The sequence below is a fragment of the Drosophila sulfurigaster genome, chromosome X (genome assembly GCF_023558435.1).
Source record: "Drosophila sulfurigaster albostrigata strain 15112-1811.04 chromosome X, ASM2355843v2, whole genome shotgun sequence".
Taxonomy (NCBI): Eukaryota; Metazoa; Arthropoda; class Insecta; order Diptera; family Drosophilidae; genus Drosophila; species Drosophila sulfurigaster.
Genome location: NC_084885.1, coordinates 974,802 through 989,597, shown reverse-complemented (window position 1 = coordinate 989,597; position 14,796 = coordinate 974,802). Strand labels below are relative to the sequence as shown.

At 37.8% G+C, this 14,796-nt stretch overlaps 2 protein-coding genes across 3 annotated transcripts in view; one reads left to right on the top strand and one right to left on the bottom strand.

Moving 5' to 3' along the window:
- LOC133849565 (uncharacterized) overlaps positions 1–14,796 on the bottom strand; it is a 133,709-nt gene that overhangs the window by 29,636 nt on the left and 89,277 nt on the right. The gene's annotated exons all lie outside the window — the stretch shown is intronic.
- LOC133847719 (monocarboxylate transporter 7) lies at positions 280–10,030 on the top strand. Of its 2 annotated transcripts, none has more exons than XM_062282912.1 (5): positions 280–433; positions 6,148–6,577; positions 6,670–6,796; positions 7,746–9,077; positions 9,164–10,030. In XM_062282912.1, exons 2-5 carry the CDS (start codon positions 6,227–6,229, stop codon positions 9,310–9,312), a joined length of 1,959 nt encoding a protein of 652 aa, XP_062138896.1. In that variant the 5' UTR covers positions 280–433; positions 6,148–6,226; the 3' UTR covers positions 9,313–10,030. The 2 variants fall into 2 exon arrangements, with proteins under 2 accessions (XP_062138896.1, XP_062138897.1); XM_062282913.1 differs by lacking the exon at positions 280–433 and adding an exon at positions 4,471–4,487.

Genomic DNA, 14,796 nt, shown 5'->3' with positions numbered 1-14,796 from the left:
GAGTAAAACTAAAGACCAAAATAACACAAATACATGTGTAAAAGCGAAAGTAAATGTCGAAAACGCCGCCGTTGAACATGTCAAATAAATAGCACAACACTCATACAAACGAACTCGTGAGAACACACGCACACACGCACACATAAGAGTGGCCGCACAGTAACACACATACGAACAACAAATACGCACAGAGAGCGGTATTTATGTGTGTATGTGTGTGTGTCTTTGTATTTCACTTCGGTGTTTAATACTATAATTCACAAATTTGTTTAGTTCAGTTCGCGCTGGAGAACGTTACGGAAAAGTCGTCGTCTGTTGTTTTCATTATTTTTCTCCGTTTTTTTTTTTGCCTGTTACGTTGGCGTCGCGTTGAGCAGCAAACGACAACAACAACAAAATAAAAATAAAACAACAACAACAACAAAAGCTAAAAGTATGCCGGCTATGTGTGTGACGTGAAAATTTTACGCATTTACCAAAGAGTTTAGCATTAATTTAGTGATGTTGTCGTCTAACCTTCTGCGCCAGGCCAAAAAGACACGTGCTCTCTGCACCAGATCCTGACTGAATCACCCTGTGGTTATGTGATGACATACAATAGTATTAATACGATACGATATGGAGTGTGTTAGTTACATGGCCATGCAGTTATTGGCATTATCGGTGCAGACCTGAGGTGCCGTTTAATGTCTGCTATCAGCCATCAATCAAAGTCTTCAACTGATTTAGCTTGTCCCATTGTCGCATTCTCGCATTCTCGCATTGTCCCATTGTCCCATTGCATTCGCGCACGCGCGCACCTTCTTGCCAATCAGACTCTCTCTCTTTCTCTTTCTCTCTCACGCTGTCGCGCTCTGTCTACGTTGCCCGCCATTTGCTAATTGCTTGTGCTTGTGTTTACAGTGGCTAGCATAAGGCGAACACCGCCTTCCACGTGCTGTAAAATACTTTTATTAGCATAATTCACTAGTGTTGCGTTTTTTTATTGTGCAAATACCCTAATTATACCCTGTAAAGCAGTTTTCAAAACGCGTGACGTGAACGCAATACGTTACACATTGCGGAAGTTTGCTGCAACTTTGCTGCTGTTAATTCGCTTTGTTTGATTTCACAAAAATTCTAATTATTTTCCTTTGCCAGAGATAAAAAAATTTGGGGTATGCACTTGGCTTCCCCATCTGCGCTACCCTGTAACATCAGGATGGTGTGGTGAGATAACAAAATGATGCACACTGAGTATTAAGCAGTCGAGTTAGCTCATCTTCTTCTCTGCGCGTTGTTGACTCTGCTTTATAGCGACTCGAGAATCATATAAATTATAGACCCTAGCGCTAATATTTGTTCTTAGCTTAGTCGTTATACAGCTATACAGTTAGTTAATCAGCTCGGCAGTATACCGCACAAGTTCATAAATATAATAGGAGGATTTCGGAGTCTACAAATTTGCCATATAGCTAATTTACTACAGTTTTGTTTTGTCATTTCCTCTGAAGGATCTCTGATCGCTCGTCAATTTGCTGATAATGATTGCGTCAAAAATCAATATATACATACATATAGGAAATAACTACGTACGCGCTTAATTGAAGTACTATATGTACATATATGTTTAGCATCTGTATTATCAGCATATTGAATAATCAGCAATCAGCTGATGGGGGATTCTCTTCGAACAGAGCGTTACAGGAAAACGCGGCTTAAGAATTCAAAATCACTTGTCGGAAATGTCACGTTTTTTTCTTTGCCGCGAATATTTGGATACTTGATTGATGCAGAGAGACCGATATAGTTATGGTCGCCTTGAAGTTGGCACTAACGGGGGGTCGAAAGCGTGACTGTCCATGGATATCGTCACCTCACCACGTGTGTGTTGTGCTTCTTGATTGATTACTTTGACAAGGTTTCTGGTACACACACGATGACAGTTGCCGTTCAGGAGTCAACGGCGTCTTATCAGACAACTTTGGGCTGACCACAATAACTACAATATCTCAAACTCATTACATTAAGACATTCGCATAAATTATGACTGTCCAGTCGTCATGTATAGTGTCAGTGTCTTCCGAGTTCCAGTAAAGTCTGTTTGCTTGGTAAATTACCAAAAATATTGCAATAAAAGTTAGTGGTAAACAACAAAGTTGCTAAGTGGAATTCCCTGGAAGTTGTGCTCTCGAACTATTTGCAGTTAATTATTGTGTCTGGGTCTTTTCAAACTGTGGGCATGGCTTTCAAAATATTGTGAAATTAAGTTCTTGAATATTTAATATTATTCGTAATGCGTTAAGGTAACATCTTATCTCAGATGCTGAAAAAAGCTGTTTGAATTTGAAACTAAAACTGTCTTTATACGAATCTCCCCTATTGACACTTTTTTATGTAATAACTTATACTCGATGCATTTTAAATAATAATTTCAAAAATCTCTTCTATTGCCTATTTTCTGATTGATTACTTCTGATATAAACAAACAACCTACAGTCGAGTGTGATCGAATGTGAGATGCTCGCAACCCAAGCTAAACAGTGCGGAATTCGTTTTGAAATAAACCAAATTAATATAGCGTAAAAAGAATAATAATGTACCAAAGACTATATTTGGTATATTGATATGGTACTACATTTAAAATATACCATAGAGTGCTAAATATACTAGATTGTCATTCAAACCAACTAAGACCCCATTGCAGTTGGCGTGTTTGTCCGTTCTAAAGAATTTTTCAAATAACTTCTATACTTTTTGTCTGATCGCATCCGAATTTTCAGGAATCATAATGCACCAAAAACCGACTCTAGCTTTAAAATTACGCTTGTTATGCGATTTCTATCGATTTGGGGCGCGGAAGTGGGTGTGGCAAAAATGTAAAACAAACTTGATCCACAAACATAGCAATTACTGTTGAAAAAGAATGAAATCTTTGTCTCTTATAGTCTCTGAGAGCTAGGTGTTTATACAGACGGACAGACAGACAGACATGATTTTAACGTCTCGGCTATTAAATCTTCTTTTTTATTTGATATCTGTATGTATGATAACCTAAATTATTTTAACTTTGATTAAATAATTCGAAGTTAATAATGTCTTATACATAACATAAAAGATTTAAAGAATCTTCTTTTTTCTATTTGATAAGTTATGTTAAAATAACTTTTATTAGATGTATTTGAAATTAATAATGTGTTTATTGTTTATTTTTTATATTACCATATAGCTTATATTATCTATTATCTTATTTTTATATTTGATACCATTTGTTATAATATCTTTTATTAGATGTGTTTGAAATTAGAATTAGAAATGTTGTTTAGAAGCTTCTCTTCATTTGGCATGCGATTACTTCTGCGCGTCACTGTTGCAACAGTTAAAAGTTTTCTCATGTTCCTATAACGTTATTTGAGTTGCTAAATAATAATAACAATTACAACAGCAGTAACAATTTAAATGACGACGACCTTCAGTAGCTGGCAAACTGCTGCATTATACATACGTATTATATGCCATGACTGGGCATCGGATCAAGCAATGGGCGAAAGGGGCGAAAGGGGCACAACATACATACATAGATAGTAGCATTTAGTGAGGGGTACGACGATGCTCGGCTTTAGACGAAAGAGGAAAGTTCGCTCGGGAAACTGACTAAACTTCTGGCTGATCTGGACAATGACTGCTCTCAGTCAGTTCATCAACTGTTGTGGCGCCATTAACAGTAGAAAAGAGTTGAACATATTGTGTCTGTAGAATTTGCCAAATTTCGTTGTTCGTCTCTTGTGGCGATCACTGTCGTCAGTCGTCAGTCGTTAGTCGTCAGTCGCGTCAATTGCAGATATCGTTTTGGGGGCCACATAAGTAGACCGTTACGCAGGCGGCTTTCCAAGTGGAAATGTTTGAGCTTATCAGCGCGTGCCAATTTCGTCGTTCGGCTGTCACTTTGCGCCTCAGTTTGGTTCGGTTTTATGACGAGTCGACAACGGACTCGGACCCACCGACTGGAAGATATCTTTCGACTCGATATCGCCAACAGCAACATTTGTTGTCGGCATTTCAGCATTTATGAGTGCAACTCACTTGGTATGGTCAGTGCTTGCTTTTATGATGCGCTCGTTCGTTCGCTCACCCGATCGGAACAAGTCAAAGTCTCAAGAACCCAACATGGCTAAATTCGATACAAAAAAAGAAGAACAAAATCGCAACTTGTGGCGTCGCGATAACAACAAGAATAACACCAATCATTGAAGGTTTTTTTTTTATTATGGTATTTTTTCGGGTTATTTATATAATGGGTGTTACTTTTTGTGGCCGTCACGTTTCCAGCCCAAAAATGAACGAAAATTAACAGGAATTCAATTAAGTACAAACAAAAAAACGAAAAAGAAAGCAGACAAAATATCATTTGTGGTCAGTGTGATCAGTGGCAACATTGTGCTCGGTTGTGTCGCAGGTTCATCAATCTCGCTGTGGTTTGTTAACCAAATTCATTAAAGAAATTGCAAGTAATGATATGATGGAAATAATTATGAAAACTAATAAGGGGCGAGAAATTAATTAACACGAGTAACAAATCAATATTTCTGAGGATCTTGTGATTCTAATACTTGTGATAATAATTACTTGCTCTTAAATAATATATGGTTAAATAAAATTCATTTATAGTTTCAAATGTGTGAATTAATCTTATCTGTGGCGTTTCAAAAACTTAACAAACATTCCGGAGAAAAGCGTGTAGTTCGTTTTTATAAGTACTCATACTTTGTGTTTTTGGGATCGTATCTTTAAGTGCGGTCTGGTTTGGTAACTCCGTGTTTCTCTTATCTCATCAATTGATCGCATAAAACATACTGTGAAATTGTCAACTTGTGTAAATTTGTTGTGCCCAGTGAATGAAAAAACTATATTTAAATTTAAAATAGTGTTTATGACTTATATACAAATGAAATCAATTCGTTTTACATGGAATGGTATTAATTGATTGCCATTAATCGATAGTAATTAATCAATAGTACTAATGTAAATGAAATTGCCAGTTTGAATCAATTTGTCGAGCATCAAATTAACTTCAAAGTTGTTCTTATCTCGAAAGTTACATAATCATTAAATTGATTTTAACGTGTCAATTTATGTACATAGAATAAAATTATCATTAATGCAATTAATCGATTGTAAAAATGTAAAATGAATTTATCAACTTGTGTAAATTGTGCCAAGTGAACGCAAAAACTATCTTCAAAGTTGAAATTGGCTTCAATTCGTTAAATTACAACAAATTAAATCGATTTTAGTGTATCACTTTATGTAGAATAATTTTGATCAGTAATGTGATCGATAGTAAAAATGAAAGCGTCAATTAGGCTAAATAGATAGTGACAAGAGAATGCAAAAACAATCTTCAAATTTACATTCAGAATAATATTATGAATGTGATTAATCGATAGTATAAATAACAAATTAATCATTATTGAGAGTACCCAAAATAGATTAGAAAAAAGACATAAAACAATCACGTCAATTAAAAAATGAAGTAAGATACAATTCATTTAGTTTGTAATTAGAATGAAAAGCAATTTGCTAAATTCATTTGATCGAAATGAATACTTCAAGCAAACATTTTAATTCAAGACTTGCGACAGCAACGATTAGTCGACAGGTCAAATGAAAGAGAAGAAGTATAATTAAATCGGAAACAGCTGAATCAGTTTATTTCAGCATTTCAATGTCAACAACAACGATTGCAACAGTTCTCAATCAAGCTCCAAGCTAGCTATATTATATCGAAAATCGTATCACTCTATAATATAATAGATGTTACATTAACGAACCAGTAAACAATTCAGTTGTTGTTTTTTTTTGTCGTTTTATATAAATACATGTATGTATTTTAGTAGTTGAATAATTATTTACATACGAATGTGTGATATTGTTTAGTTAATAGTCAGTGTCAATCTCCGGGAGAAAAAACAACACATTGAAAGCGAAACAGTCACAATGATATGCATAATTTGTGAATGATTTTTGGGGTGTGCTGCTCATTAGCTATTTTGAATAACCTCTGTGATCTATGAGCGAGAATTGTTAGCTGGAGATTGCTTTGCTGTAATCAATCGTTGATCTGATGCTATTCATCTCACTCTCTCTCTCTCTCTCTGTATTTTGTAGACTTAAAGAGCGTACACAAAAGCCAAAGATCAGTGACCACCCAATGTGATGCAAGCAACAAGCATTGAAGCCCTTTAAGATGACTGATTACAAAAATGGCAACAGCAGCAACCTCAACAACAACCTTAACAACAACAACAATAACAGTGGACTAAGACTGACGGTGCCCAAGGTGCAGAACGCTGCTGCAGACCAGCCGCCAAAGTATGATCAACAAAAGCCACCCAGACAGATAACAGCAGATTCAATGCAAGCGACAGCACCGCCTCTCATCCAGCCCCAGCCCCAGCCCCAGCCCCATCCGCATCACCAACGGCCGCAGCAGCCAATAAAAAAGAAACGTCGGGACAAAAGCGATCTGGGCGATGATTTTGTGGCGCCCGATGGCGGTTGGGGCTGGCTGGTGGCCATTGCCAGTGGCGTTAATATTGTAAGTAGTCGATCATCATCATCATCATCATCATCATCATTTGACAGCCACAATTAATTGATTGATCCTCAACAAAACAATTGCACTTCCAGCTGGTGACGTTCGCGCTGGCCCAGCAATTTGGCATCATATTTCGCGATCGCATGGCCAGCTTGGGGATCAGCAGTTCAAAGCTGACGACCATTATCAACACACAGATTGCTGTTTCCGCTTTTACGGGTGAGTGGGACACCAAAGCCAGTTGTTCACATTCCAAATTCCAATTCGATATATCGCTACAATTGTCCTTTATCTCAGAGTGATGTGTAGATGTTTTTTAGCCATGATTGAACGGATGTGAACTTTGAAATAGCAGTGAGACAGAAATTAAACTACATAACTGTTTTTGTTGTTAGCTGAACGCTTGCACATTGTTCTTGTAAAATGGAACATAGAAAGTAGAAATAAGAAATAAGCAAAAACCCAACAAGATTTGTCCAGTTTTTCTGTTGTGTTAATATTATTACACAAGTAGGCCAGAAATGTTGCAAACGTTGCGAGCACTTCGTACCCTACAATCTAGTATTATATCAAATCGGTTGGTATATTTTAGTATATATCAGTTTGGTATGTTTTAACGAGTATATCTCACAATTCAGTATTATATCGATATACGAATTAAGTGTGTTAGTATATTTTAGTATGTTTTTGGTATATTAATATTATATATTTTCCCGATAATTCCATACTCATGCGTTTATTAAAAATAGCTGTAACTTTCTTACATTCTAAAATAATACAATTCAAATATCTTAAAATTCTCATATATCCAGGTATCTACGAGTATGTATGATCTTTAGTTTTGCCTAAATCTATAATCTTCAACTTCATCATTAATTGTGTTATATTTATGATTTTTAGTAGAGTTTCAATTTGAAGATTCGACTATTAAAATGCATTTATTTGAAATCATAAATATAACACAATTAATTGTCATTAATTGTGTTATATTTATGATTTTTAGTAGAGTTTCAATTTGAAGATTCGACTATTAAAATGCATTTATTTGAAAGGTTTAAATTGAAAGCGTTATCTTTACTTGGAATGTGTACAGCTTTGGCTGTCTTTCATCTTTACAAACTTCCAGCTGAGTTCTTGCTAATCTTTTGCTTATCCACCCATCAAACAGGTCTGCTCAACGGTCCACTCTTCCGCCGTTACACGTATCGGGCGGTGGCCCTCTTTGGCTCGGTGCTGACCTTTGTGGGCCTCTTCTGGATGGTGTTCGCAGACACGTTCACCGTGTACATCCTCAGCTTCTCGATTATCTATGGCTTTGGACGCGGCCTGACTGTGTCGGCCTCCTCGCTGGCAGTGAACACGTTCTTCAAGGTGAAGCGACGCACTGCGACCGCTTATCAGTTCGGTGTCGCCGGCATGGGACCCATTGTCTGTCCCTATTTCGCCACCTACATGCTGAACATGTTTGGTGTCCAGGGCACAACGCTGCTGTTTGCGGGTGCCTCGTTGCATACGATCGCCTGTTCGCTGATCTATCAGCCAGTGAAATGGCATGTGGTCAAGCGGAACAAGGATGCGGAGGCGCTGCAGCCGCCAAAGACACAAGCGCATTTGGACGACGAGGACGATGACATCATCAAGCATGTAGTTGAACCGGAGACACCAGTATTGCCACGCGCCAACGATGGATGGTTCGGATCACGAGCCTCGCTTAACAGCAGCGGGACTCGGAATCGCGTCAACACCTGGGACAAGCAGCAGCAGCAGCGGCAGCTGGATGGAGAGAATGGTCACTTTGAGCTGAAGCGATTGAACAGTCGCGACTCAACTGGACGTCAACAGCGTAGCATTTCCATTAGTCACAGCATCAAGGAGGAGCCACACGATCACGAGGAGGTCGAGTACGAGTACGAGTTCGAGAAGGAGAAGGAGCAACAGTTGCCGCTGAAGGCGCCGATCGAACTGATCGATGAGGACGAGGCGGAGCGACAGCGTCGCAAGAAGTTGCCCTTCTATCGCAAGGTCGTGATCTTCTTCGATCTGGACTTGCTGCGGGACATCACGTATGTGAATCTCGCCGTGGGCATCACACTGATCAATTTTGTGGAAATCAATTTCGCCATTTTGACGCCATTCATATTGAGCGATCTGAACTTTAAGCCCGATCAGATTGCGTTCGCCATGTCGCTGTTGGGCTTGTTCGATCTGATCGTTAGATTTCTGGTGCCGCTGATCACGGCCAAATTCAATTTCAGTAATCGCACATTCTTTGTCATCGGCATCTTGGGTATGTGCATTGGCCGTATCTTCCTCTCGATGACCTCGAATTTCTATGTGATGGCTGCCATCTTCCTTTGGCTGGGCCTCAACAAGGCCTTCCGCACCGTCTTCTGGTCCCTGATCATTCCCAGCTATGTGCCACTGAAGCGTTTACCTGCCGCCGCCGGACTGCAGTTGCTGATGTCGGGTCTCTTTTCGATGGCCTTTGGTCCCGTGATTGGTAAGTGTCTCTGCATGTCTGCATGTCTGCATGTGGTGTGTTTGTGTGTGTGGCATACTAATACCCTAATATCGTAATATACATAGGTCTGATTAGGGACAGAACGAGCTATGCGTTCACGCTCAACTGTCTCAATGCGTTGTGCATCATTGCGATTGCGTTCTGGTATCTGGAGGACTTAATTCGAGCCCGCTCTCCCAAACCGAAGCCAGTCGCCAAGGTGGATGCGAAGTGAGGCCTCCAATCTGAAAGTACTGAAACTGATGTCTGCCCGCCCAGCTCCCCAGCTCCCCAACTCCCCAACTCCCCAGCTCCCAATCCAGCCACAACCCCAACCATAATTACATTCACGTCGACGTCCACGTTCAACTCCCTCCCATCCCACGTTATGTGGAGCTTAGCCAAACTTTTCGTTTCTTGTTGATTTATTATTATTTTATTATCATTAAACAATTTTTTTTTTTGTGAAACACGTTTATTATCCGTGTACATTTTGTATATATGTATAATTGAATGTAGCAAATTATTTTTATTAATTATAATAACTGTTAATAATATGCGTAAGCTACCCAACTTGAAAAAAATCGTATTTTTGACTCTTTACTAACTGTTGACTGACTGACACGTGCCGCAATCAATTCTCATTTGATTTATATTCCACCGCACTTCAGTGCTCTCTACAATTAAACGGGTCACAACGATCAGATGATCAATTTGTACCTCTTTTTAGCTTGGTGTGATTTGAAGAAGGCATTTTTGAAATCGTGTGTAGAAACATTCTTTGGGGTTTAAAAAGAATTCATAGTGTCAGCTAGTTAAAGTTGTGTAAGTCTTTTTCATATGGGAAGTTATTAACTGAAATTTAAATTGTATTGAAAGAGTCAGAACAAATTTGAATTTTGTGAAATTTGACATCCCAATAATAATAAAAGAGGCTTCAAGACATTCCTTAGAATAATATGTTTAATGTGATTTAAATTATGTTGAAAAGCTTTGAAATATATATTTTTTAGATTGTACAAAACAAAACGTGGTTTTAATGGAATATTTCTTTTGAGATCTTCAATTATTAAAGGTATATTCAAAATGAAATTAAAACTAAAATATTATTTGACAAAATTTTCTACACTGAAGAAAAGTTTCTAAATCAATATTTTGGTCTTAGCACTAAGAATATCCTTCTAAAGAGTACAAAATAAACCAAATGAATATACTCAAAAATACAAGAAATATTCCGAAGGATATATTTGGCATATATATGTATATCCTTCGGTATATTTTAGTATTGTTCAATACATTCATTTGGTATACATATTTTTATAATAATACTGCACTGTTTTACTTTTATTGAGTACTCAAGACACTTCCTTACTTGTTTTTAACATGATCTTATTTTGCAATCCCATTACTTAAGATGAATGTTTTTGATTTTAGAAACTGATGTGTTTTTTTTCAGTGTCATACCTTAGACAATTAAATATGTTGAGTTGAAGAAATTTGTGATTGTTTGACAAGCAAATCAATTTCAGATTAAATTATCCTAAACTAAAGTGAATAAAATTGTCATGCTGCTGATTTGGTTAACATGTTTAACAAATGCTAAAACAACTTCCGTCAATAGTTGAAGCATGCGAAATATTGATTAGAAGGCAAATAGTATATCTCATCGTCGACTTTGTCACTATTTGCTTGCTTGTGTTTGTCTCTCACTCGCTCTCGTTCGCTCTCGTTCGCTCTCGTTCGCTCTCGTCTCAGAAAGCGTCAAGTCATGCCGGGCAGCTCATCATCGAACGATGTGTCATGCAATTGCCGGGTAATTGGATAGCGTGCCGGGCATTGTCGCAACTAACTGACAATGTTGTGAAATACGTTCCGCAATGTGCGTGAGTGTGCGTGTGTGTGTGTCTGTGTGTGTGTGTAGCAACAGGCTGTAAACGTTTGTGTTCGCAGCCCTTTGGCTGGACACAAAATTTGACTGATTAATGAAAAGCTTTGCAGCCAGACAAACTGATCTTAGTCCTCAGTCTGGTTAATATGCACATGTAAACCGGTTGCTGTTGCTGCTGTTGATGTTGCTGTTGTTGATGTTGCTGTTGCTGTTGTTGCTGTTGGGTTGCGGTTGGCTCTCTGCTCTACTCTGCTCTGTCTGTCTGTGAGCTTGTCAGTTGTCAGTTGCCGGCTGAACTTGGTCAATAAACTAACCGCACAAATGCGCATCCTGCGCAGTGTAGACGTCTCCGCGATTCGCAAAGTGGCTGTTAAATTAAGAATTTGCATAAAATCGCTAAAGAATTGAAGATGCAACGCTCAAACATACTATATGTTGTTAAATCGGAATAAGACCGCAGTTTGAAAGCAATGAAATAGTAGGAGTTTTAATAGCTCCTCTGTCCTATGCCATGTTAGTTTGGTTAGCAGCACCCATAAAGACCCAGATAAATTCCAATTCAATAAACAATTCCATAAATAACATAATAATAATTCTCATTGCCGTGAGTCAAGTAGAAAGTGACTTTTAAATACTATACAAGCGACAACAGGTTGACGCATTACCTTCGGATTCGGTTCTGTTTAAAAAGAACTTCCACTTGTTGCGTTTCTCTCTCCTGTAAATATTTGCATGCATCTTCTTTCTGTATGAGTTTCCGTTCCTATTTATAGTCGCTTTATCTTTATGGCTCCTTCGGAACTCATTCCAATCTCGTTTAGTAATTCACCTGTCTGAATATTTTCTTAGCGCCAGTTCATGGTAATCGCATTTTGAATTATTCTAGTCAAAACTTTCTGATAAAAAAAACCTTACACTAATTTATTGTTCTATCGAAATTGTCAAAGTTTCACTTTACGACAATTAAAACTGGAAAGCTAAACGGAAATTTGTATTCGGATTGAATTTTTGTCAAAATTAAAAAACAAATTAATCGAATTCAGCATTGAATAATTGGTAATTAGTATTATTATATATTATTATTATTCCTCTGCTAGGTGTAGCAAACTAATCCGAATATAATTGTGGACTGCTAATTGGGGTCTCCCAAGATGATAATCATGTTTCGTATGACGTAAACACAGTGTTTATCGTTCCAATATAAGGTGAGGAGTCAACAAATATATGCAAATAAATGTATGAATATATCCACGTATGTGTGTGTGTGTGTAAATTAGATACATCAAAGCAGCTTAAAACAAATAACACGCGTGCACAGATACAGCTAGAGCTACTAACAGAGATACAGATACAGATACAGATACAGATACAGATACAGATACAGATACAGATACAGATACAGATACAGATACAAATGCAGATATTAAACAAACCTCAGGCAAAGCTACTGGAACTCTAAAGTCACGAGAGTCGTCTAAAGAGTTCTCAACACAACTTATTTACAATCGAATTTACATATTAGGCTAATTCTCAGTCGAAAAATATCCCGTGTGAGAAAATATTGAAAAAATAAGCTTGAAACCATTTTAAAAATAAGTAAAGGTAATTTGTTAAGCTCTACATTCGTACTCTATTTAGAGCTAAGATTGATTGAAGAAACTTTTTACGATTTGTTGTGTTTTTTTCGTACTAATTTGTTGTCTTAAAACAGAAAGATAATTCCATAAGATTTGTATTTATTCAAAATAAAAAACAAATGTTTTGGACTCTTTTGTCTTCGCTTTAAATCGTGAGAGAGAATTACTAATATATATTTTTGTAATTTTCAAAAGTCTCGACACAACTTTTCAGTAAATTAAAGCAAGCTGATAAGCTGATAAATTTGTGAAGCACTAGAAATACCCAATCGACCAACAAACCATTTCACTTTGAACCCCGCAATTAATTTCGAGTAATCATTTTCAGCGATATTATGTTAACTTGTTTATGATTGGCACTAAAATGTGATTCATAATGTGTGTGAGAATGGATTGCGTTATTATTTTATTAAGCGGGCGTAACTTTACAACTTCGAACTTAGATAGCGACCCTCGATCTAGTATAAGTGAGTGACACTCATTATTATCTAAAATAATAAATTCTCATGGTGAACTATAATATATGTAGACACAATATTTATATGTAGTATTAAATTTGCGATAATTGCACACGATTTCCGCATATATGTAGTATGCACACACACACACATACACACACACGCTCACACTTTTCTACACTTATTTGATTGTAAACAGACATATACAATTAAATGTTCTCTCTTTCTGTCTGTCTCTCTCTCTCTCTCTCTCTCGCTCTCTGTGTTTGCGGTGTAATCGACTTTATGACGGCGCTCTAACCACCTGTAGAGGGCGCCAGCGTCGGGCAAGGGCAGGGCCAGAGCGAGAGCGAGAGAGAGGGAGAGAAAGCGACAGCTTAATGTGGTAACTACGTCATTAATCAATGCATTCTATGATAGAGAGTGGAAAATTGGTTAAAATTATTGGATTGTTTGATTATTAATAAACTCGGTTCGTAGACTTCAGCATGATTAGCGTCGTAGCGGCGTTGCGTCACATTGTGATTATAATTGTAAGCTTATCATCATTCAATGAAATAGTTCAGTGCAGTTTGAACTTGGCAAAGCAGCAAACATTAAACTGACTTAAATGCCGCGATGCGTGCGGTAGAGTGTATGTGTCTGTGTGTGTGTGTGCGTGTGTGTGAGTGTATCGATAACATCTGGGCAATTGCTAGTTAGAAACAATTATCCATCAATCTTTTGGGCTATCTACCTGATGTTATCTATGATTTGTGTTTGTGTGTGTGGCCGCCGTTCGTCAGTTGGCAGCAGTTGGTCAAAGTTCCATCTTCAAGTCATCATTAAAATCAAAGTAACGCTGCCGCTTCCCAACCCACCAAACGGATCGAACGATCGCAATTAACATTGCTAATTTCAGCGTCACAATGATAATGTATATTCTGTGAGTCGAGTTGCTGCAAAATCATTGCAGTTCACTGCGAGAGAGAGAGAGAGACAGAGAGAGCGAGAACGAGAGCGAGCGTGAGAGAGACTGCAAATGATGTGGACAAGTGCAGGGTCGAGAGATCTTTTCACTAAAAGCCCGGTTTGTCTACTGCGGTGGCCCACGCATTTGGTTTAACTGTATTTCTGCCGTCGCTTCCATTCCGTTGTGCTCTGCTCTGCTCTCTTTGCTGCCTTCGAGTGTGTGTTGCGATGGTGATGCGTGCCTCTGCAAGTGCGCGCGTGAGTATGTGTGTGTGTGCGTGTGTGTGTGTTCTTCAGTGCTGCTTGCGTGTGTCAGTGTGTGTGTGTGTGTGTATGAGTGCTTGTGGCTGTGGCTGTGCCGCCGCCTGCCTGTTGTAGATGGCGATAGTCGTTGTAGTTATGAAAGTCGACGCATCGAACACCCTGTAAATGGCGCTTCCCCAAGGGTGATAGTAGAAACTTCAATGAATTATTAGAGTACAGCAAATGCATATTAATATATTACAAATAAGTAAGTAACATAAATTATAGATCAACATAAAATCATCCAAGTCAAATATAATATGAACATAGCACTTTGAAATTCTATCTTCATTTTACTACAAGCAAACTTATAAAGACAACCTACATATATAAACACAATATACCTAAAAGTAATATTAAGATTACAACTAAATGTGGTATATTATTTATTAATTTAAATATGTGTAAATTACTGGAACAAATCATTCAAAATAATCGTGCACACAAAAAATATGAATATCTAAAATATTCATAACATACTT

Excerpts from the sequence above, each read along its gene's own strand:
- LOC133847719 (XM_062282912.1), top strand. The coding sequence starts at position 6,227 with ATGACTGATTACAAAAATGGCAACAGCAGCAACCTCAACAACAACCTT. Across the intron at positions 6,797-7,745 it reads TGCTGTTTCCGCTTTTACGG|GTCTGCTCAACGGTCCACTC; the intron begins GTGAGTGGGACA and ends CCCATCAAACAG. Across the intron at positions 9,078-9,163 it reads GGCCTTTGGTCCCGTGATTG|GTCTGATTAGGGACAGAACG; the intron begins GTAAGTGTCTCT and ends TAATATACATAG.